Genomic DNA, 25,062 nt, shown 5'->3' on the forward strand with positions numbered 1-25,062 from the left:
ATTATCATTCTTACTAGTATTAATTGCATTATAGACATCTTAAATTAATTTTCTTACTAAAAATTGCATTACTATTAAGTAAGACTTATTTTTACTAGTAAGTAGTAACTTATGACGAGTAAGCCTTTGACTAATAAGACAATTTGGCTAGCCTTTTTTTTTTTTTTGAAGTAGACACTGAAAAATGACCTGGTTGGGAACATTCTAGCATGGCTTACACCTGTTTATCATCTCCTCTAGCAGGCACATTCTTGGGAAATTGTTGTATGCTGTCATCCTATTTCTGGAGTGAGGGCTTTTAGTCCAAGTCTAGTCTTAAGGAAAAAGAGCAGCTCTGTTACAAACAAATCTTTGTGTGATGATTTCTGGTGACGTGTCATTTTCTTTCTTTATGTCAGTTATGTATGTCCTCCCACATTATACCAAACTTCTCGGTTGCATCAGCAGTGACATGGTTTGGAACATGAACTGTAAAATCATGGCTCTTTGAATGTAATGCTCAATGCACCGTGTCTTGCTTACATAGATAATTTCTGGGTTGTTTAGGTAGACAAGAACTTACAGAACTTAAGGTGTCTCCCATGCTTTGTAACCTGCCTTCGAAAGGTGCTGACCCAGTAACAGCCTAAGATGGATGGTCATTTGGACATGTGAAATTTGAGCAAATCTATCAGAATGTGTAAATCATCAGTTCAGTTTACGTATATATTGAGGCTTTTATAGTATGTGGGCACTTTTTCGGGTTTCACTCCAGTGTCTCCATCATGTACTGCTTATGTTGTAAGGTCACTTCCTCTGAAATGTGTTTGTACAAGCCTTTACACCAAGTTCAGTACCCCGAGATGAGATTCAGAGTTGGGTCAGAAGTGGTGCAGGTTTCAGTTGATGACTGTGCTGTTTGGTCATAGCGTTTACCTTGTTCACCCCAAAAATCATTAATAAGTAGGGATGTAATGAAACACTCAACTCATGATTCATGCTTCAGAGTTCATGATACGATTTTCTCACAATTTAACAGAATGAGCTGCAGACAAATTTATTAAAAAATATTCCTTTATCTTTCTAAACTGTGCAAAATGTATCCCCTTCTTAACAGTGCAACTGAAATTGAATAAAATACTGTTTTTTAAAAATCCCAAATTAAAATAAGTATATAATAAAAATCTTCAAATAAATAAACTCAGGCTTGCATGTGCAGCTTTTTAGCGTGGTTTGCCCTTTTAGTAATTTTTGCTCTGGTGTTGGTGACTTGAGCTCACTGGTGCTGGTGGACATGCTGAAGCATGTTCGTTGTGCAATTTGTGTATGTTATCAGTCTTTTACAATGTTTGCATGCAGTTTTTGTCTTGTCTGTGCTTCTCTCACCTTTTCGTTTGTGATTACCAGAAAGATAAAACTGGGGTCGCGGGGGGACTGGAGCCTATCCCGGGAACAAAGGGCACAGGCGGGAACCGACCCCGGACAGTTGCCAACATACCACAGGGCGCACACACTCACACAACTACAGGGCCAGTTTAGACTCCCCAATCAACCTATCCTGCATGGTTTTGGACCGTGGGAGGAAACCGGAGCCCCCAGTGAAAACGCATGTGAACATGGGGAGAGCGTGCAAACTCCACACAGAAAGGACCCGGGACTGAACCCAGGATCTTCTTGCTGTGAGGCAGCAGTGCTAAGCACTGCGGCACCGTGCCGCCCAGCGGTCGCTCACCATCTCACGTTTGGTCAAAACCAAAAACCGACGTGCAACATCGACGTGAATACACATTGATATCTGACGTTGAACTGACGATGTGAAATCAAATGTAATATTATACCAGTTTTTCTGTTAAAGTACTGTGAAGTACTCTTAAAGTAGTGATTCATTTTCCACATCAGCTGGTTTAAATCGTCATACATTTACATCGATTTTTAACCGATTCACAATTCATCGTTACATGCCTAATGGTAAGCTAGACAATGGATCCCTTTATGATAGTGGCTGTTACCTACAGGCTTTCTTAGTCTTGTGCACAGTGAGCTTGAATAACAAAGCTTTGTGGTTTGGCATGGAGATGACACCATGTCAAATGCCTACGGGGGAGGCCATTGACCACCTTACAGTTTGTGGAGGAAATGGTATGTGGAAACCTGTGAAGTTTCAGCAGGAAACTTGGGGGTTCCTCTGTGCTGGGAATGTTCTTCACCCATGGTTATGTGCAAGATGTCATTTTAACTTGCAGTCAGAAGCACTGGTACGATGGTGTCTTAGCCACTCCTGCTCTCATGAGCTTTTTTTTGTCAGTTGGATTGGTGTGTTAAGATGTGAAGTTTTGAAGCCTCCAGCAGTATTAAAAACTTACTCCTGTGCAGTGTTGATTGTTACACCATATAATCCTATTGAAACTATTCATGGCATGGTCATAGCAACCTGGAAAGGGAGTAACCCAGATGTATGTATGGCCACCTTCTCAGCCGGTCATATGTTTTTTTTTAGCTGATCTGCACCTTTCTGTTTTGGAAACATTTAGTCTATGCTGTGGAACATTATAGGGGACATGTGCACTAAGTTTCTGGTGCTGGGTTTTGTTGGTCCTGTGTAATTATTAAAATCCTCCATATAGAACACCACTACCATAACACAGCTTGATGGCTGAATGCATATAGCCCCTTAAGCTCTAGGGGAAATTGTGGTTTGGCATGGAGATGAGACCATGTCAAATGCCCATGGGGGAGGCCATTGACCACCTTACAGTTTGTGGAGGAAATGGTATGTGGAAACCTGTGAAGCTTCAGCAGGAAACTTGGGGGTTCCTCTGTGCCCCTCTAGAAGACAAAATCATGCAGTGGTGTGCGGAGCATGCTGAAGACACTTGCCGTGGAGTGGTTCTGGGGTTATGGTTTGGACGGAGTGGGCAGATGGTCCAGCAGTGGGGGGTTGGAGCAGTCTATAAACTGCAAGCTCTTGCCCCCAGAGCTTCTCCAGAGCTGCCTGAACAAATCATGGTGCATCGTCCACTTTACCTTAAGGGAAAACCATCCTTGATGGGATTGAGGCTCTATCGGGTGAGCTGCCTCTTCAGGTGTTGAGGCCTAGCATTGTACTGTGACTCACGTGAGTCTGTGAAGAATGTGTCCAGTTCTGTATGCTAATAAGACTACTATCCAGGGTCAAGATCTCTTGCTCCTCGACGGCTTCACTGTTGTCATTCTCACTGTTGTTTGTGGCTAATTCTGGCATGTAGTACTGAACATACTGTTGGACTGTTTCTGGTTTACTGTCCTATCCGCTTGGGTTTTTCCTGCGTGAGATGAGGTACTGTTCTCCTAGCCTTGACAGATTATGCCTGCCTCTCCATTCTCCCAAGTGTCCAGGCTTTCCCCCCTTGTCCTTTCTGGTGTTCTACAATGATGTGATCTGGCGCTCAGCCTCTTCTGGGTTACTGAAGGGTTACTGAGAAAGTTGAAGGTGATCTGCAGGCTCTCTGGTGTCATAGGCCACAGTCTCTTTATTCCTACTGTGCACCCCATTTTGTGTGGGAGATTTGGAGGAGTGTGAACTCATAACTCTGTTCCCACATTGTGGCTCACATTGATCATCTGGAGTCTGAAATCAATGCAGAATGGTTAGTTCTGCTATGGCTATGTGTGGTGTGGGTGTCCATGCTATGTGTGCTCTCATCAGCTGCTGGTTCTAGTGTGGGGGGGGGGAGGTACAGAGTGAAATGCCCTGTATATGGATGTTATGAGGGCTATGCTATGAGAACTGTGCTGGGAATGTTCTTCACCCATTGTTATGTGCAAGATGTCATTTTAACTTGCAGTCAGAAGCACTGGTACGATGGTGTCTTAGCCACTCCTGCTCTCATGAGCTTTTTTGTGTGTTAAGATGTGAAGTTTTGAAGCCTCCAGCAGTATTAAAAACGTACTCCTATGCAGTGTTGATTGTTACACCATATAATCCTATTGAAACTATTCATGGCATGGTCATAGCAACCTGGAAAGGGAGTAACCCAGATGCATGTATGGCCACCTTCTCAGCCGGTCATATGTTTTTTTTTTTTTAGCTGATCTGCACCTTTCTGTTTTGGAAACATTTAGTCTATGCTGTGGAACATTATAGGGGACATGTGCACAAAGTTTAATAAAACATTTAATAAAAAATCTTGCTTTGGGAGTTGCTAGCTTAAGGTGTTTTGCGCACTTGCTGCAGCTTGTGATGCTTAAGGGGCTGCTATTGCAACAAAGTGTAAGTGATGCTGTTTCCAGTGGGAGAAAAATTGTGGGGCATTTTAAGCCTTCACTTCCTGTGTATACTCTCTTGGAAGATACTGAAATTGAACTGCAAACGCCTCAAAAATGCATGAAACAAGATATACAAACAAGGGTCGCGGAGGGTCCGGAGCCTACGGACGTAAGGCAGAGAACAACCCAGGATGGGCCACTAGCTCATCGTAGGGCACACTCACATGCCAGTCACTCATACTGGGCACCTATGGGCAATTTGGCAACTCAGTTAGTTTCAGCATGTTTCTTGACTTAGGGAGGAAACCTCACAATGATTATTATATATATTATATATATATAATAAAAAATATTAAAGTTAAGAGGTCTTGTATGAGAATCTGTATCGATATCGGATCAGAACTGCTTTGGCCCATCCCTACAAATCGGGCATGCACAGTCAGACCAGACAACATTTTTGGGCAGCGCACTTTGAGTTGCGTGTACATTTTTTTAAAATTATGAAAAATTTGGAGGTTTTATGCTAATGTAAGTGAATGTTTATTGGTACTTTTGCTTACTTATAAGACCTACTGGTGAGCTGGTGCATAAAATGGGGGTTAAAATCTCAAAGTACATCGCTATGGGTTCTGGCTGCCTGTGAACATCATAGCCATGTCTAGGGCTGTCACGGTGAAGAAATCTTCCCTGGGGTGATTTAAAATGCATGTTTCGTTTGAAGATCCACTGGGCAGTCAACTTGCAATTGTTTTACATTGCACTGTAAGGCTGTTTGAGGGCTTTCCATGGTCAGGAGGTTTAGAAACCTCCTGTCTGCACGGTGGCCTATCAGGGTGCTGCAAGCAAGATGTGATTAAACACTTCAGTGTAGAGCTGTCACTATTACTCGATGTAACATGATTGACATTTTTTTAGTAATCGAGTAATTTAAAATTTTCCTTCTCGATTATTAAGTAATATCATGAAAGAGTGACGGCGCATAGCGGATGAAGGGTGAAAGAGTGAAAAACATCAGTTGTGTGGAAGCATTTCAGATTTCAAGTGAATGAAAATGCAGCTCTCTGTCAAGTATTGCAAAGCAGAACTTTAATATTACTACAACATGATTGTAGTACATATACACCTTGAAGACTTGGGTTTGATGGATCACCCAATACTGTGAGGTTAGCCATAGTTATCTGCCATTTAGCCTCTAGGTGTAGCCTAGTCTGTCCTTTGCATCACTTTGACTTTAAATCAGTTTGTTTAATTTACTGTCTGTTTCTGTCATAATAATAATAATAATAATAATAATAATAATAATAATAATAATAATAATAATATCGCTGCTAAAACAATGGTTAGCCCGGTCATTTAGCCACATCATCTTGCATAATACGGTGCATATTAATCATATAATATTAATAACTTTTTTTAACACATAGTGTATTATAGTGAGTAAGGCTGAACAATATTTGATTTTGCAACATTTAAGAGTTGAAAATAAACTTTATAGCCAAATAAAACTTATCTGCCATCAAAGTCTGTCAAATACATTGGTGGTACTGCCAACAGACACAAAGCACTGTCGAGAATCACTTGCTTTTGCTCAATATTGCCTTTATAAAATAAAAATAATTTCCATACAGCAGAAGTTGAATGTCTTTTTGTGGTTGGTTCTTGTTTGCGTATTCCCTCTTCACACATTTCGCTTAATTTCTCACAGATGTGCCGCATGCTCTGTGACTGAGTGAAACAGTAAGGACCAGAATGATTCTGATTGTGTCAAACGCATGTAGAGCTTATGCGAAAGAGGTAAATTTTAGCCGTTTTTTCTAAACATCTACTACATTTTAAAAAGGAACCATTGTTAGAATTGCGAAGCTTGCTAAATTTTCTTTCCTTTGACTGGCTAAAAATATCTTCGTGCAATGTATTGATGGTTTGAACCGAGCAGACTCTTGCGGTCCTTGTGATATGACATTTGCATGTGCATGAAATGTCAGGTCAATGTCAACATTGCAAATCATAGAATACTGTTTGGGCAGCACAGTGGTGTAGTGGGTTGTGATGTCACTGCCCACCATCACTTTGTGTGTATGGAGTTTTCCGTGTATGGAGTGGTCTCCGGTTTCCTTCCACTTTCCAGAAACATACATTTAAATGAACTAGATTGCTTTAAATTAACTGTATGTGTGACCCTGCAATGATTGGCTGGTTCCTGCCTGGTGCCAAATGCAGTGATTTATATTATATTGTATTATATTTTAAATGATTACTTGATGAATCGTCAGATTAATCAGATTACTGGATTTTTGATATAATCGAGAGTGACAGCCCAACTTTAATGGCATCTGTGATGGTGTGCAGTTCCAACGTGTGAACAGTGTTTTAATACAGAGAAGGGTCATAGAAAGTAAACATGGGCATGGGCTGCAATGTGCCATGGATCCCTGGGTGTCTCTGCTACTGTGTCCCAGTCCCAGCACTCGTTCTCCAGGCAGGGGCAGCTGGTGACTCGCTACCACCCTGGAGCGGTTCTTTTATCGAACTAGCCGCTCCCTGTGGGGGAAATGATCAGTGAGTTGATAGGGTCATGTTTCACGTGATTCCCTGCAGAGCCCAAGAGCCCTTCATAAGATTAGCGTAAGATCATGTGATTTAAAAAAAAAAAAAAAAAAAAAAAAAAAAAAACATACACCAGTGCTTTTGTGTGCATTATCTCCCAGTAAAGTCTGGCCCAGATAAAGGGACATGGGATGACCGCTGGCTCTCAGAACAACCCCCATCACATCCCCGAGTATGCTAAAGCACGAGGCTATGTGCTGTCGCTTGGGCCTCCCTATGGTCAGAGGCAGGATCCACAGGCACAGCTCTCTTGGAGCCAGTTTGATTGCAATGGATGTTGTGTTTTAAAAACCATCTGCATGCAATGGAAGACCAGGCCCCAGTGTAGTGTTGTTTACACACCCTTTTAGACAGACCCCACGCAACCCCTTCATGGCCTTGTAGTGTTCCTGTTTGTGTCTTGGTGCTCCATGTCAGCACATTGACGTAGGCTTTCATAGTGTAATGACCTGTTTTGGGCAGCTGTCAAGTGTAAAGGGTTATAATCTTTCGTATTAGTCCAATGTTTTGACTTAAGTACAGCTGTTTGGGGGCCTATTTTCTGTGCACTGCCGTGACCTTTGACCTTTGACTCGTGGTGTGATCTAGTGCTGCGTTCAATTTGAACTCGTAACTTGGAGTTTCTAGTAGGAAATTTCAACAAGAACGAAGTTGGAATATTGACTCGTAAAGTCTGAGGAATCCATACAACGCCGACCTCAGAATTCAAGATGGCTGCGCCCTTTATTCGTATTTAACTGGTAAGGTTAACAATGGCTAACAAAGAACTTGGCTAGAACTTAGTTCAATAATTTGCCTTATTTAAGGCAGTCTGGGCTAAGAAAGCCCATTTAAACTGCGATACCTTAAATCCAACAAGTTGTCCAGCTAAGCAAGAAATCCTGTTTATGAAACAGGTCCCTGGTATTGCTAAATGGCCTTCCAACTTGTACTGGAACGTGGTTAACTCAGGTGAGATGTCATTCCCGGTTCCAGGTTCCAACCTGAGGTAAACGGAACATAGCGTAGATGACGCACTGAAGAGGAAAGACCCAGAATCCTTTACATGGGAAGCATGAAAACACACATGCTCACAGCCCCCTGATATATGGGGGGAGGGGACAGCAGCACTTACGTCCTGACTGTTACGTAACCCTCAAATACGCTTAGGTCATTTCACCCAGTTTTTTTTTTGGGGGGGGATATTTATTTATTTATTCTTTCCCTGGAATAGGGTGTGTATTTTTTATGTCAGCATCTGTCTCTTCATGTGGGATGAGTCTGATTCTTTTTTTAATGCCCCCCCCCCCCGATTTCGGAGTTGGGTTACAGAAAGAGAGCCTGGATATATAACACCCAGGTCCTGTCAGCTGCTTGTCTGCCCTGTATTTTTATAATCCCTTCACCTGTGTGTGTGTGTGTGTGTGTGTGTGTGTGTGTGTGTATGTGTGTATTTTTTATTATTTTTTTTTTCTATGGTCTTTTCAGGATAAAGATCTGGGACGTGAGCCTATGCTGTACGGGTCCTAATTGTGATCTTGGTTTGGTTGTTTAAGCTGATACTGAATGATGGACACTTGTAACCATCTAAGTTACGGCCACAGCTGGTGCCATGGACACCCTCAGAAGAGGGAAACGTGATATGATGTGTTTCGGCAGATTCCACACCTTCCCTGGGTTTTTAGGACCACAAGCTGCTAGGTTTCCCACGTTTCCCCAGCTGGCCAGAGCCCAGTTTGCTGAACGCCACTTTAGGTGTTGAGTGACAGCCCATAGATGAAAGGTCTCACCCAGAAATATACAGCTGTGGAAAACATTGAGACCACGGCACAATTTTTTTGTTTCACTCATTTCTCAATTTATGGGTGTGCGTTTGTGAATAATATATTTATTTTTTGCAAACTGCAGCCTGGTTCTCTGTTTCTCATTAATGATGGGCTTCTTCCTTGCTTTATGGGGTTTAGGAGCCTGATACAAACTGTCCTAGCAGTGCACTTCACACCTGCACTTAATGTTTCCCATTCCTTTTGAAGGTCACTTGATGTCATCCCGTGATTCATGAGAAACTGTCAGATAAGTTAACGGTCATCTCTGGCATTAGAATGTTGCTTCCGCCCTTTACCTGGCTGGATTCTGGTCATTCGCAGTGTCTTCTGCTTCACTTTGTTCTTGTGTACTGCTTTTTGAGAAATGTTTAACCTAGAAGCATTCTGCTGCTCAGCAAATTTAGCATATTTGTATAAAATAGAGCAGTCACGATTTCTCAGTTAAGTTTCTCAGTTAAACTTGATTACTTGTTTATTAAAAAGCATCAATAAATAATTTCCTTCTGGATTACAATATGGCGGAAGGTAGATGACACATGCATTATGAGGGTCCAAATAAAGAGTGAAAGCATCATTTGTGTGGAAGAACTTCACATTAAAAGTGAATGAGAATGCAGTTGTCGGTCAGTATTGCGAAACAGGACTTGAATATCACTACAACATGACTGCAAAGCAAATGCATCTTAAAAGAAGACATTCAGGTTTGACGGACTCACCCAGTAATGTGAGGTTAGTCATAAATATGTCCCATTTAGCTTCTCACAGTAGCCTAGCCTGTCTTTGTCATCACTCTGACTTTATTTATTTTGCCTATTATGATTCCCGTATGTCAAAATAATTGCCGCTAAAACAAAGGTTTCCCCGTCGCTTAGCCACATAATTTTACATAAAACGATGCATGATAACCAATTAACATTAATTATTTTTTGTTAATGTATTACGTGTTTTGAATAGGGCTGAACAAAACTAAAAAAGGTCACATTGGGATATTTAGAAATTGAAAAATAACAATGTAGCCAAATGTAGAACTTACCTTTAACTTATCCACCAACATTCTGTCAAATAATTTTTTTGCCGAGAGTTGTGTCAAGACACAAACAGTGCCGACAAATCACCTGCTTGAAGTTGGCCCCCTATGTTTCAGATTTCAACCAAACTCATCTCAATCGTATGTGCCGCGTTTGTGCCGCTAAAATTTTTGTTTGTGCTGTTAATATAAATGTTCATTTACATGGTCACATGACACGAGTGTGAAGTTGGCCCCCCATTTGCGTCTGATTTCCGCCAAACCGATCGCAATCGTGTGTGCTGTGTTTGTGCTGGTTGGTGCCGTCAAAACTGTCCTTTGTGCTGCTTTAGTTTCTGAGATATTAATGTTTGTAAGGTTGCCCCCCCTCCCATTTGCGTCTGATTTCAACCAAACCGATCGCAATCGTTGTGTGTAAAAAGAAAATTAAAGTGGGGTGCATTATTCGGCAAGTCTGATTTCATAGCTGCCGAGATTTGCATCCCCCATTTTTCACGAGATGCATGTAATTCTCGGCAGGCAGGAAAAACTCGGCATAACACTGGAGTTAACCCTTTCCCTTGTGAACGCCAGACTCAGTGCAGGGGAGGAAGGAGGACAAATGGGGGGGGGGGGGGGACCTTACAAACATTAATATCTCAGAAACTAAAGCAGCACAAAGGACAGTTTTTACGGCACAAATGCAGCACACACAATTGCGATCGGTCTGGTGGAAATCAGACGCAAATGGGGGGCCAACGTCATGCTGGTGTCACGTCACCGTGTAAACAAACATTAATATCTCAGAAACTAAAGCAACACAAACAAAAATTTTAACCGCCCAATCCGGCACAAACGCAGCACATGCCAGATTAGTGCACAAAGTCACATTTTATTTTCCCTGATAACACATACAGTTAGGCGAGCTTGTCTTTACAAGGCTGAAGGTGACCGCGATCATTTTATTTGAACTATTTTTTATGTTTATTGATATTTATGAACGTGAAAGAATACAGTTGTTTAAGATTGTATGTAGAGCTAGGCGATATGGCCTAAAAATAAAACCTTTTTCACACTAAATCTGATTATCGATTACATCGCGCATTGTACAAGCCTAGTGGTACAGTGGCACACTGGGTTAGCACTGTCGCCGCATATCGCTACTTTGTGTGCAGATCTGCTGAAACTTAAGCGAATTGGAGTGCCTAAATTGACTGTATATGTGACTGACTGTGCACCCTGCAACATGTGGTTGGTTCCTGCCTTGCGCCAATTGCAGTGTATATATTTATGTTATCCATTCATCTTCTGAAAGTGCTTGTCCTATTCAGGGTTGTGAGGGGGTCCGGAGCCAATCCCAGATACTACAGGCAGAAGGCGGGGAACAACCCAGGATGGGGTGCCAGTCCATAGCAGCGTACACTCACACATACACCTATGCTCAACTCTAGTCAGCCTCGTCATGTGTCTGGACTGTGGAGGGAAACTGGAATACCCGCCAGAAACCCAACGACGACACGGGGAGAACATGCAAACTCCACACACATGGAATCCTGGCAGAGACCTGAACCCAGTGGTGTGAGGCATCAGTGTTAACCACTGTGCCATCCTAAAATGTGCAAGCTAAAACCCTGAGTTCCTTTAGGTCAGAGCTACATAAGATTTGAACAACTCTGATGAGCTATTAAAGTTCTTCCCAAACGAGCTTGATGGGCCGAATGGCCTCCTCTTGTTTGTAAGTTTATGTTCTTATAAAAATAATTTAATTAATATATAATGATTAATATAATATATGAAAGATTTCTTCTTATTATTGTTATCTTCACTACTCAGGCAAGCAAAATCATATCCATTGGCCTGATGGTGGCGCTCTAGCTCAGTGTTTTACATTTTGGTCTGTATCTCCGGAACCATGGGTAATAGAAACAAAATTATTTTTTCCCAGACATTCCCTGACTCATGCCAAACAATATTACAAATGGGTCTATGAAGCTTCGCCTACTTCGATTTTTTTTTTTTGCTAATTTTACAAAATGTTAAAACTACTTTTCAAAACTTGTCCTAGACAGTTCCTCTGATTCACACAAAATCTGAACTTCAGTATCTTGAGACCATGCAAACAAAATGTTGTCCGTAGGAATTTAATCAGGCAAATCGTTACAATGCTACAGAGCAAGGAATTTCTTGGGAGTGGTAGTCACTTAATGATCAATTTCAAACATGGCTGACAATAAGATTTCAATAAGATTTCAGCTAAGTTATAATTACCCTCAAATGTGACTGAGAATCATGATGTTTGGTGCCCTGGTGCAACAGATCCTGTAAAGAGACTGCAGTCAGCCTAATGGTGTCACTACAGTGCTATTTTGTACGGTTTGGCTCGTATTTTCTGAATTATGGGTCACAGGATGTAAATTCTCTTCTCTGCATTCCTTGGTTTCAGGCAGTCATATCTGCTAACAAAACCATCAAACTCCACTTCTTAGATCTTTAGCTAATTTTCAAAATGTGCCAAATCTACTTTTTCTAGCTCTGTCCTACACTGTTCAGCCCTGCAACACCTTGAGACCATTTAGACAAACAAAATTATCCATAGGATTTTGGTCAGGGTGATTGTTATGATGCTACAGACCAATTAATTTCTTGGGCGTGGCCTGTTTGCACTTGAGCTATTTCTCATCAACAAAACTTCCATTTCTCACCAAACTTGCTATGTCTAGTTGGTATGACATTCCAAGCTGACTCTACAAATTTCACAAAAATTGCCCAATAGGGAGCCCTATAACCCAAAATACCCAAGCTTATAGCTTGGAAACCATTGGACACAGAGATGAAATCTTGTATACATGTTTATGGACAGATATCCCAATAAATCACTTAGTAAAATTTTATCTGGAAACTGACAGCAAAAAACTGAAAATTAAGAATGTTATCTTATGAGCTGTAACTTTTTTGTTATTAGTTAGATGGCTCAGCTATGGCTCCATGAAAGTTCAGGATTTCATTTTATGCAGTTATAAATTTCTTATTTCAAGGTCAAAGTTTCTTGCGAACTGCATTGTTACAGCTCCTTATCCTTCCTTTACTGAGGTCACCCTGGAATGTCTGATACAGAACCTTCACGATTATTCAATTAAAGGTGCCCTGTTATGTTTTTCTGGTGTTTCCCTTTCCTTTAGTGTATTATATGGCTTTGTGTGCATGTAAAGAATCTGCAAAGTCTTAAGTACATGCCAAAGGGAGTAACTTTCATCGCAAAATCCACTCATCTCTAATCTGCCTGAAATGCCTCATTGCTGAGTTGTTGGGTTCACCTCATAACACAATCCTTATTGGTCAGTTGCCTGCCAGGATCTGTGTGTAGCCTGCAAGAAAGAGTTGGAATGTGTAGGACAAGGTAACCAATCAGAGGACATTGGGCTGATTGGGGGTGGAGCTTAAAGCTCTACCATAACGTTTCAGCTTATATAAAGAGTGAATGGAGATATATAGTATGAGAAAAATGTGTTTTTGGAACACTAAAGCATGTAAATCTATTCTAGTAACCCCCAAAAATGCATTTAAAACCCCTTTATACTTGATTTAAAGCCCCTTTAAACTTGACTGCTCCATTATTAAAAAGCATAGAATTAAAATTTTTCTTCTCGATTACTTACCAATGTGGCGGACAGAAGGCACTTGGGGGATGAGGGTCCACTTTAAAACATTAAAAGTGAATGAAAATGCTGCCATCTGTCAGTATTGCAAAGCAAAACTCAAATATCCTCACTGCAATACAAATACATCTTAAAAAGTTCAGGTTTGATGGACAATAATGCAAGGTTAGCCATACATTTAACCTCTCAAAGCTTAGCCTGTATACAGACAAATCACCCACTTTTGTCAATATCATCTGTAGGGCTGCAACTAACGATTATTTTAATATAATTGATTATTAATTGGGGGGGAGGCAAAAACAAATTTGATTTCTAGCATTTTTTAATAACCCAAACTGTCTTTGTACAAAGGTTGTTTCCAGTAACTCACATACAAAAATTACAAAAAAAGTACAATTTTGTAGCAGCTGAATCAATGTAATGAAAAACAGTCTTTTTTTATAAAGTGTAACCAGCATGGTGCTTTAGATAATGTAAAAGCACAGACTGCCGCCGCCGCTGCTACTAGGAATGTTATTAAATAATTCTATAATGTTATTTAATGTTGATACATATATGTGACGGGGGGAGAGAGCACGCGAGCGAGTGTGTCTGCATTTATTGTGGACAAACAAAGTAGACATTTATTGCTGAGAAAAGGCCTTTTCCACATTTTGCGCTAAAAATGCGCTGGCTTCCGCTCTCGTGAAATGCCATAGACTTTAGTGACTGAACGGCGCAAATAAGACGATTGGTGAGGAAAAACCCGTGAACGGCAGGCAGCAAATTTCGTTTTAAAACGTGTTTGGTTGTGTGCGCATGCTGCAGTGATGAATTGTAAATAAAATGTAAAAACGGTGGGTAACTATCCATATCCTTAACATTAGTGATCTCAAAAAAGGTGAGTAAACGCTTTTTTGTAAATTTTAAAAGGTGCGTAAATGGCGTTTATCTGCATTTACCCTCCACTACACAACTGAACGAAGGATTTGCGTTAATCTGAATAATTGCATAAAATAATTCAAAAACTCCACAACGTCACATAATACATCAGTGTCTCTCCGACCTAATTTCAACTAATTATCGTCAAATACTACAGTTTCTGGCAGAATTAAAACAAGACTCTGCTGTGTCCGCCTCCACCATTTTTCAAACGTTTTTTTTCCCAATTCTTCCAGAATTCATCACTTAAGCTACTCAAGGCACTGCACTGGTTTTCATCTTGTTTTTCTTTTATGGCGGTCGGCATCCAGCTTAGTGGTGCTTTACTGCCAAGCGCGGCTTTGGTTATTTACTGCTCCCAAATTAGGGGGTAACTGTTATGTTAATTATAACGCTGACCCAACTAATGAATTATTAAATTAGTTACCAACTATTTTAATAGTCGATTTTAATCGGTTTAATCGATTAAGTTGTTGCAGCCCTAATGGTATATATTGGCCAGACGTGGCTCTGGGATCGGCTAGTAACAACAGCAACTGTTTAGCTCGAGGCATTTAACGTCTTATTTGTTGTTTATGTGGTATCTGATTACATCAGTATGTTTATTAAAAAGTAAAATTTGGTATTAACTGTTAAGGTTACTTGCGTTGTTAACATATTTTAGGCTTACCTTGGATAATGATTATGCTGCTGCTGTTTACTGCTCTGTGTACTCTGCAATATGGTGCATCTTTAAATGTTTGATCATTCCTATTTTTAACTAACCGAAGACCTAAATTATGTTAATAACATAATTACTAATAAACTCAAACATGAATAGTATGTCAAGCAGTTTCTGTGTCCTTTCCTCCATGCTATTCTTGCATATAGTCCCTACCATGATTTTCTGTGCTGCATGGGCATGCTCCAGTCACTCAGAAAAGGAGTACAAATGTAGAGTTTATAACCTGGAGAGGAGAAAAAAAACCCATTGTGTCATGTCATCAGGAGAAACCTCACTGTAACTAAAGATTGCAAAAAACACTGTATTCACACATTTTCTCAAAGACAACACCATTGGGAAAGTTATTCTTTTGTTTATTAAAAATATAGAACAGGGAAAAGCTTGCAAAACCCAGGGAGGTGAGATCACAAGAGCCAATATTATATTTTACTAAACGCCCACCACCCTACAAAGAAAGAAAAAGGTCTTTAGAAACATTTTTTTCCTCTAATTCCACAATGTTGGATGAAATAGCAATTCCAATAGAGAATGGAATTTACAGTTAATAGGCCATTTATAGTTAATTTTATGTGTTGCTAACTTTATCTAATATCTTATCATATCTTATCATACCTTAAATCTAGTAATGAAATGGGTGTCAATCCACTAAAATGCTTTTAATGCTTATGTTAACTTGATATTGAGGTCTTGATAATGTACCCCTTTAAAGTGCATCAAAGGGCACTTTTCCACCACAGCAGGGACCGTACTTTCGGTACTTCCATAATGTACCAAAAGTATGGTACTTCCTTTGTGTCGGTTTTCCACTGGCGTAAAACCTGTTACCGGCGCCAATTGACATCATCAATGACTGCTCCTGACTGACATCATCACAAAGCGCGGCGCGGTATTTATTTCACTGAATTCACATATTATTATGATCCTTCACTTTCCTGTAGTTCTGCTTAAGTTTTTTGATTTTCAAGCGGCATTGTTCTGTGTTTCGCGTGTGCCGCATTTCTTCCAAGCGGCTTGCTATTACGGCAAATTCTTTTATTTCGAGTCATGCCATCCAAATCTCGCTGGATCTGTTCATCTGATCATATGGCAATTTAAAGCCTGTGTTTCCTTGTTTGTCCATCCTTCCATTTTACTTTTTAAATATTTTTGTTTCTACTGGTTTTTATTTTGTTTCTCGCTGTTCGCTGTGTGTTTCAAAAGAAGGCGGTTGTATTTTGTGTTTCAGTGGCAGGCTATTTGCATAACCAATCAACAGCAAATATGTTTGTAAGTCCCACCCCAAAGTACCAAAGTACTGAAGAAGTACCCCAGCTGGTTTGGCACTTTCGGTACTGGTACTCGACTGGAAGTCAATGGAAAAGCGAAAATACCGTACTTTGTGTGGTGGAAAAGCGCCCAGAAATGGTCTATTCTGCTGCAGCTCTATTGTGCTGCTAGTATTTGACGCTGACTTTCGGAAACGCTAACTTTTGAGAAGTTCCATGATCCGATCTGCTGTGAAAAAATGGTCTATTGGAGCAACTCCACATGGCTCTAGACAGTCTTACATATGACACAGCTGGTGCCTTGAAGGAGCACGTGGTGGATGGAGAGAGGTGAAAATGGTGTTCCAGCACACCACAGTACGCTGTCTTCTTTATGCTACATGGATGTGCTTTCACCATGAGTGCAGCCCTAGGGCAGGTGATGCGGTGTCAGCTTAGTGGCCGGCCAGGGTTCTGCGTGCGATGCATTTTTAATAGCTGCCGTCCGCAGGTGCAAACAAAAGCGCAGAAGCATTGCATTGCTAGTGCGTGACCCCATTGGCCACTCTCGCTTTATCCCATCTGTCCGCTGGGGCATTTAGGTTCTGGAAAGAAAGGGACAGATGGTACCTGCTTTGCTCGTGTAGATAGTGGACACACCAACACTGTTCTTGCAAAATATCTTCCCTGGCCATCGCCTCTGTTCAGTGAGGTCACTTCCTCTGCCCGGGAAGGCAGCCCAGCAAGTACAATGAGAGGGTAAAATGGAGTTCCATAAGGAGTCAAGATCTTATCGTAATATTCCGGAGCTTGGCAGACATTCTGTCGACCACAACAAATGAAATGAAATATGTATTAGGTTTGAGCATTTGTAGGTTGTGTATATTATTTCTTTTTTTTTTTATCTTTCATACATCTGTGTAATTTTGGCACAATTTTCAGTCTATATTTAGCCATAAATTGTTGTGCATATGCTGTTGATGATAATATTGTCTGTGTGATTGGGGAGTTTTAAGTAACCTTGCTCCTCACGTTGCACTGTGCTTCTGATCCTGAAGGCCCCATTACTTTTAAGGATCAGTGCAGGGTGTCAGCACCAGAGCATCCCAGTGGCCTCCACCCAGCTTTGGCTGGCGGTACACCGTGGCCTCTGTCTGCCCTGTGTGTGGGCCTCGGCCAAGGGAAATTGGTGCAATGAAGAGCATAAAGATGGTCTGGTGATGGTACCTGCAAAGAACATTAAGAAATTTACGAGTAAGAAATGAGTGGAGGCCATTCAGCCCATCAAGCCCATTGGCGGAGAACTTAACTAATAGCTCAGAGTTGTTAAAATCTTATCTAGCTCTGATTTAAAGGAACCCAAAGTTTTAGCTTGTTCTACACTAACTGGGAGACTATTCCATATTCCATACTCTAACTACACGCTGTGTAAAACAGTGCTTTCTCAAATCCATTTTAAAATGTTCTCCCGCTAATTTCCACCTGTGGAAACCTGCACACAATATTCTAGGTGGGGTCTTACCAAGGAATTGTAAAATCGTAGCATCACCTCCCTTGACTTAAAGTCCACACACCTAGAAGAAAGAGGCCTTCCTGATTTTCTTCATGTAGGGTTAGGGCTGGGAGGGGGATGGGGAAATGGAGCCACATTCCTGTTGGTTACGTGGCACCCCAAGGAAAGGATGGGGCTCGGCAGACAAGAGGCTGAGTGAGATATGCAGACCTGTCTTCAGCATTGACACCGGGCTGGTGCCCAATTCCATGGGTGCTGTTTCTAAGCCTTTGATCAAGCCCATGTTTGCAGCCATGTGACTCTGTGGGAGTTTGACTGTTGTGCGATCTTGCCCCTGTTTTTTCTGTCATTCCCTTTCGGCTCAGCTGACTGCCCATTCAGCCCCTGCTCTGTGGGTCCATCTGCTGTCACCCTGAGGGGGTCCTGGCAGGGGCTCTGTGAAGTTATGATGATTTCAAAAGCCCCTGGGTAACATTGGGACCAAGGATTGGCCTGGGATTGGCCTGGGCTGGGGGTCCAATATGATATGCTTTCATGGGGCCCAAAATTTTTAGTGGTGCCCCTGGGCCTGGGGGTGTTTCAGGGAAGCAGGCACCAGGGATTGTTCATTATGTGACTTTCTAGACGGATACCCTAAAAATAATGAGGAGCAGCAAGTTGTTGTAGCAGCAGTTGAGATTATACATGATTTTTTTTGTTTTGTATTTTAATTTATTTAGGTATGTTGTTGGTAACTCATGGGTAGATGCACAGTGCTGTATGCTTTTTCTTTCTATTTTTTACCGTCAAAAGAGACTTTTTCCTTTTATTCCTTTGCAGTATAAAGTACTGTGGATGTTCCCAAAAGTGTCAGGCTGTTATCCTTATCAGCTTGCTGTGTTTTTGGCTACAGAATGCCAAAGTTCCTGCAGCTGGAACTGAATATCTGAAGTCAAAAGGCAGCTCTCTAATTCTTCCACAGTTGCTCAGCTGTCTTTGTGACAATGCTGTTGGTAAATAATGCATTGGATTAGCCATCTGGCTAGTAATGACTAGCTGGCCAGCCCTGGGAAGGCTCATGTAAACATCTCTGTTCTCTTAACTTCAACACCTTTGACATGTTCCCTGAAAGTAGCAGGAGGTGCACTCATCTCAGATTAAAAGGAAAGGATGACTTGTTGATATATTTACCATACTACTGCAATGTCAAAATACAGTGGTACCTCAGTTCTCGAACTCATTAGAACTTTCTTAAAAGTTGAACCAACTAGTTAAATTTTTTTTTTTACCTAGAGCTCGATCTGAATCTCAGAAGTCAAACCGTAAACGCCGAACCTAAGAACTTGTACGCGCGGGGAAATGAGTCGCGCGTCACGTCTCTCAGCGGAAACAAAGGGTAACGCTTCAGTCTCAGCCTCGCATTCGCTGTGATAGCATCGTGCATGTTTATACTAGCTGAATACATATATTTAGACAGTAAAAATACAATTAGGCAATGATAGACAGTGACAGTAATTATTATTATATAATAAAATACATTTAAAAATAAAGATTTCTTATTAATTATTTTAATATTAATAATAAACCATTAATACATTTAATTATAATAATATTGTCGTGCCGAGCAGGGACAGAACGGAGACAAAGGCGCAGACGTCAGGGTATCGGGGAATACAGAGTTTAATTACAGGTATGGCAGGCAAAATGCAGACGCCCAATACAATGACTGAACTGGAGAAACAAACTGAAACGCGGACTAAATACAGAGGACTAATGACAACAGCCAGAAACAGCTGATCACACAGGGATTCCACACGGGGTTAATGAGGTGGCGTGGCACACGGAAGGAGCGGACGATTGGGGCAGGACACATTGTTTGGATACATTTATTTTCTTACTTTACAAATTACTGCTTTTTTTAAAATGTGCTTGGATGTGTCTAGTACAGTATATGCTCTTCTTGTTTTATCCAGTTCATTTTGTGTTTAAATGCTAAAAAACATATTTAGGTGTAATTTTTTGGGGCCGGGAACCAATTAATTGGTTTTCCATTATTTCTTATGGGGAAAATTCGATCAGAACTCAAACATTTTAGGATTCGATCTGGAGTTCTGAACGGATTAAATTTCAGTTCTAAGGTACTACTGTATTTGCTATGGTGCACCCTCTTGTGTATGTATCTTGTCACTGCTGCACCATACAAATGCCCAATTTGATGTTCTATTATCATTAGCATATCATTAGCTGATTTGAAAATATTAATGTTTGTCAGTTTTTCTTGTGTACCTTGAGTGGGGTAAATAATTAAGTCTGTGTATTCTGGTTGGTCATTAACTCCTCCTCCTGTCTTCTGTTTTCTCTTCAGATACAAACCGTTTTTTCCGTTCCAAGTGCAGCCTCCGCTGGCCGCAGCCTTTGATCTAGACCTCTCTGTCCATGACAACCACTTGGTGGAAGGCCGGCTCAGAGTCACCCTCGTGGAGTGTAGCAGGTAAGCCAGCCGTTGGCATGATATGCATTAGCATGTTAGCTGTTAGCGTGTTAGCGGTTAGCGTGAGGTAGCCGTTGGCATGTAAACTATTAGCATGATAGCCAATATTGTAAACCAGCCTGTTAGCTGTTAGCATTTAAGCCGTTAGTGTGTGTGTGGATGATTTATGTGTGCAGTCCATCTCCACTATTGTGGTCTCAGGTCTTAAGGCCCAGTGCGTTCGTTGGCGGTTTGCTGATGAGCACTTGTATTAGAATACATAGTAGCCCCTCCCCACCTCCATCACTGTACTGTGATGATGAATATATTGAAACTGACCAGCAGACTGGCAGCCTGATGGGGAGAGGAAGGCCATTGATCTTCCGTCCCTGCAGTTGGACTGCCGCCCAGCGCCATGTGCAATAGAGTGTGAAATGTGAAGCCTCCTCAGGAAGGAGCTTTATGGGTCCTATTACCCTATAAGCCTCCCCTTAAATACTCCCAGCATGTCTGTTTTATATTGAGAAGTAATGAGATTATAATGTAGGAATACTGCCTACATACTGTATTTATGTATTTAATCAGTCATTAATATGCAGCTGTTTAGAAATCTGACCTCACACTCTCAGCTTTTCATCCAACAGTACTTACTCTCTTTCTCCTCTCTCAGTTCCACTAACTCTCTGAACTGTTCCCCGTTATTGAATATTAATTGCTACACTGTCGTGTCATTTCCCAGCTCTGCCATGTCTTAGTTTGCCTTGTTGGGGTGGGAGCGACTTGCAGGAACCTTCACCACCGAACATGTTAAAAACAAAAAAGCAGGTGGCTCAAAGGACACCCTCTGACTTTGTTACGTACCGCAGTAATGGGATCTGTCTGGTGACCGTGCCAGCGACAAGCCTTAAAATGGGCCTTTTGTCCTTGTGTGTTGGCGTGCCCCCGCCCCGCGGCCCCATGCCCTGTGTCCCAAGCGCACCCGCCCACCACATTCTGCCCTCATGTAACATTAACTGCGCTGCTGGCAATCTGTCCTCACACAAGCTACAGAGAGCAGCCTGTGCCACCCAAGCAGACTCCGCCGGCTCGCATCAATAATGCAGTAGCACCTCCGGATGGCATGCCAAGACAGTCAGTGGGGCCTGGAGCCCACTGTGGCTTGTCTTACACTGCTGGCACTCCCCTGTATTCCCTCTTAGGTTCTCTTTGATTTTATTCCTTCGTTAGCCCTCATTGGTTGATACGTGATGATTATGTGGCCCCCATGATAAATGCAGACTTCATTTGTTCTGATCATTGTCACACAAGATGATGGAACTGATCTCATGCCTAGCTTGCTTGCGCTGACTTCCTCTGGGTGCCATACTTTGCATGTGTCACAGTGTGTTAGATGATACCTGCACCTTCGTCTCTGTCATTGCACATGGAAAAGTAGCGTGTTGCACACAGAATCAGCCTCTGCTTACTCCTGTTAAAAAAAGAAAATGGACACACTCTGTAAGTCTCATCTGATCTGACCTGGGACCAAGTATTCAGATGGGCCCACTAGGGGGAGACAATGCTCTTTTTTTCCCCCCCCATTTTCTTGTCTCAGGAAAAACAAGAGTCTTGACAGGACCTACAATCAAGGCTTTTAAAGTCTAAATTTTCCATGTTTTATGTTACTAATTAAATCTGTGCTCATCACCTGAATAGGTGCAGTGAGTTAGTTCGCTGTTGGTTAAAATAAAATACCATCATTACTTGCAGCAGTTCCTGCAAAGACAAGCCTGTAGGGGTCAGCAGATGACTATTTTAATGCTCCACTCGCAGTTTTACTGGAGCTAGTATACACTTTCTATGAATGTTTTACACTATTTTTTATTATCCCATTATGACTTTTCCAGCTACCATTCACAACATTTTCAAGCCTCCGCTTTGATAGCTGGTAAGGATTCAGTAATGACACACTGGTAATTGCTGGTTTTAGCAGAGAAATCAATAAGGGATGTGGTGGTTTTTCCTAGGATTTATAAAGCAGGAATACTTCTGTGCTATTAGCTGTTGTGCGACTGATCCCGCATCACTTGGGTGTGTCTCTGCCCCTTGCAGGCTATTTATCCTGGGCTCATATGACCGGGAGACGTACGTGCACTGCACCTTGGAGCTCAGCAGTGAGGAGTGGAAGGAGAAGACGAGGAGCTCCATCAAGACGGTCAGTGAATCAGGGCTGGCTGGAGCAGGGTGGCTGGCCAAGTCTGCCCCCTGGTGGCACACTCCTTGTTGCTTCATTTTCACCAACTCGGTGAAACTAACTAGTTCCACATGCTCTGGCCCTGGGCCAGAAAAAATGGTCCAATACAGCACTACAGAAAAGCTGGTCTCAATATTTGGCACCATGATGGCAGCAAAAGGGGGATGGGTTATCACGTCCAAAACTTCTGCACCCAGAAAGTTCAATCCGCAGGGTTGCCCACTCACACGCATCTGGTGTGACTCTCACACTTTTTGACTCTTAGGCTTACGCAAGAACTCTTATGGGAGGTCCCCCCCAGGTCCAGAGAAGGAGAAATTTCATTTGTGGCATTTCAAATGTGAAGAAACTATCAGACCTCAATGCAAATCTGCTCTAATTGCAGCAATTGTGAAATGTTAACATTTCACAACAGCCCCTGAAGAGACCACCGTGGCCGTCACATGACCATTGCAGGAAAATGTCAAGTGTAATTATGGTCTGATTGGCCATTTTTTGCTGTTGCAAAATCCTTATGTTTTTATTGCCTTGTGGGGGAAAATATTTTCTTGGTTTGAAGATTTTACATTTGCATTTATTTTGTTAAGTGCACATGAAGAGCAAGTAGCACATTATTAACATCTTTGATCGCAGATTAATTTTATAAAGCCAAAGGATTCTTAGAACTTACTAACACCTGAAACCCACACAAACACTGAACCAGTTTACATCTGAGCCTCCTCAGCCGGTTAACGTTCAGGCCAGCAGTTACCCGCTCTCCATGAAACATCAAAATATTTCTAGAAGGATATCTACATTCATTTATCTCCGTCTTTTTTTTTTTATTATTATGATCCATTTCCGAATGTTCGATGACATTAATTTAAACACAAAACTCCAAAGTAGGAGAAATGGGTTATCCCTGTTTTGATTACCGTGCACCAAATGCTTCGTGCTTGGACCTGTATCAGTCTTTGCCTCTGCTATTCGGGCTGCCTTATCAGCTGCTTTAAGCGCAGTCTGTGGCAGGATGCAGGACCAGGGATTAGTGCTGACAGAGTCTCTGATAGGTCACTGTCTTCCCCGTCAATCGACAGGCTGCGGCGCAGACACATCTTTGGTGTTTGGCATGAAAGGGTGAGACCCGTGCGCAGGCTCAATGCATCGCTGCAGTCCTCAGCCCTCTGTAAGACTGCAACCCCAGCTAGTTGTGAGCCCATTGTTTGAGCGGGTTTAGGAATGGATGTCTTCTGAAGATCCATCATCCCAGATCCGAAAGACCTATGAATGGGTGATTTGAACCCACCTCCACCCTCTGGCTCAAACTGGCCCATCACAAAACATACGTAGTTTTATTGTGACTCGCTGATGCACAGTTGCAGCTGGAAGCCTGGCCTACACAGGATAGCAGATACTTGTGCTTCGAGCTGCTGCTGCTATGGCTGGCTGCATTCGCATAACTGTGTCACATTTCTGCCACAAGGTCAGCAACGTAATTAGTTACCATGAGTTGCACCTGGAGCACCTCTGCGTTCACGCGTGGGGTGGCCACTCTCCCCTGGCCACGCCCCAGCAGACTCTGGCACTGCCTGTCTGTTTGTTAAAGTCATTTAGGTGGTTACTTGCTGGTATATGGACTTGAGAGCAGTTATTACAAAGAGTGATTTTATAGTGGTATCAGTCAGCTTGGTTAGTACAGTCTAGGCACGGCATATCTAAATACACCAGCAAAACCAGTAAAGCATACTGCGGAGTGTCTATTTATGGCAGGCCAATAATGAAAGTCATAGGATTTCATGTCCGGTATTTACATCCCTCCCTCTCTTCCTTCTGTTCTCTCCGCTGTTTTCATCTCTTGTCTTATGTTCACAGTCTGAGAAGCTTCCGTGTTTCTTTGTCCGGCGGGTCTCTCTGCCGCCAGCATATGGCAGTCGACGCAGCTGCTAGTTACAGCATCCGGTTGGCCACGCCTGCAATGCAGTTACCCATGTGCCGTCTGCCTCGCCCTCTTTCAGCTCAGGGCTGTAATCATAAACTCCCCTCGTTAGACTGTCCTTTCACTTTTCTCTTTTCAGTGATTGTATGCGTGAATTTTTGTTTCTTTTTCAAAAAAGTCCAAAAAATGTCCATTCTCATTCATAACATAATTAACCTCTTTGGTTATCTTTCTGTTTATGTATTTAGGTAGAACAGCATGTTAAATGATAGTGTTGTGTTCTTTAGGTATATGTTCTAGACCATGTCAAAGAGGATCACATCTCACAGGAAAAGCTGGGAGGCCAAGCCTCGGGAGTCTGTGTTCAGTGGGCCGCTCTGATTTCTGCATTCATATCACTTTGTGTTTTTGTACTTGATGTTAAGGATGATCTCTCCCTATCCCCCTCTTCCCCATCCAGCAAATCAATCAATTGCTGAGATTAATCGTTCATCACTCTTTTACAAATGATGTGAGCACATGTTGAGGGAGGAACTTAACACTGGAATAAATTTAGCACCCAAGCGGTTGAAACTTGTTTGTATTTTGGGATGTTCATTTCCTCGCCTGGCCGCCTCTTCCAAGTTTGTTTGCACATCTGCCTCGGTGATTCCATTGTTTTATGTTGGGGCTGATTCCCCGTGACAGCTAAAGGGTCGACGTCACTCCGCTCGCTCACATATGCCAGAATTTGGGCTTGTCATGCCACATAGAGCCCTTGTTTTG

The 25,062-nt window shown here is 42.0% G+C and overlaps 1 protein-coding gene across 1 annotated transcript in view; it reads left to right on the top strand.

Annotated features, from left to right (window-relative positions):
* pdzd8 (PDZ domain containing 8) overlaps positions 1-25,062 on the top strand; it is a 47,590-nt gene that overhangs the window by 1,914 nt on the left and 20,614 nt on the right. The window contains exons 2-3 of the mRNA XM_023803999.2: positions 20,045-20,170; positions 22,241-22,343. Of these exons, the coding sequence (XP_023659767.1) occupies positions 20,045-20,170; positions 22,241-22,343 (229 nt within the window). The remainder of the gene's footprint in view (positions 1-20,044; positions 20,171-22,240; positions 22,344-25,062) is intronic.

The sequence above is a fragment of the Paramormyrops kingsleyae genome, chromosome 3 (assembly GCF_048594095.1).
Source record: "Paramormyrops kingsleyae isolate MSU_618 chromosome 3, PKINGS_0.4, whole genome shotgun sequence".
NCBI classification, from domain to species: domain Eukaryota; kingdom Metazoa; phylum Chordata; class Actinopteri; order Osteoglossiformes; family Mormyridae; genus Paramormyrops; species Paramormyrops kingsleyae.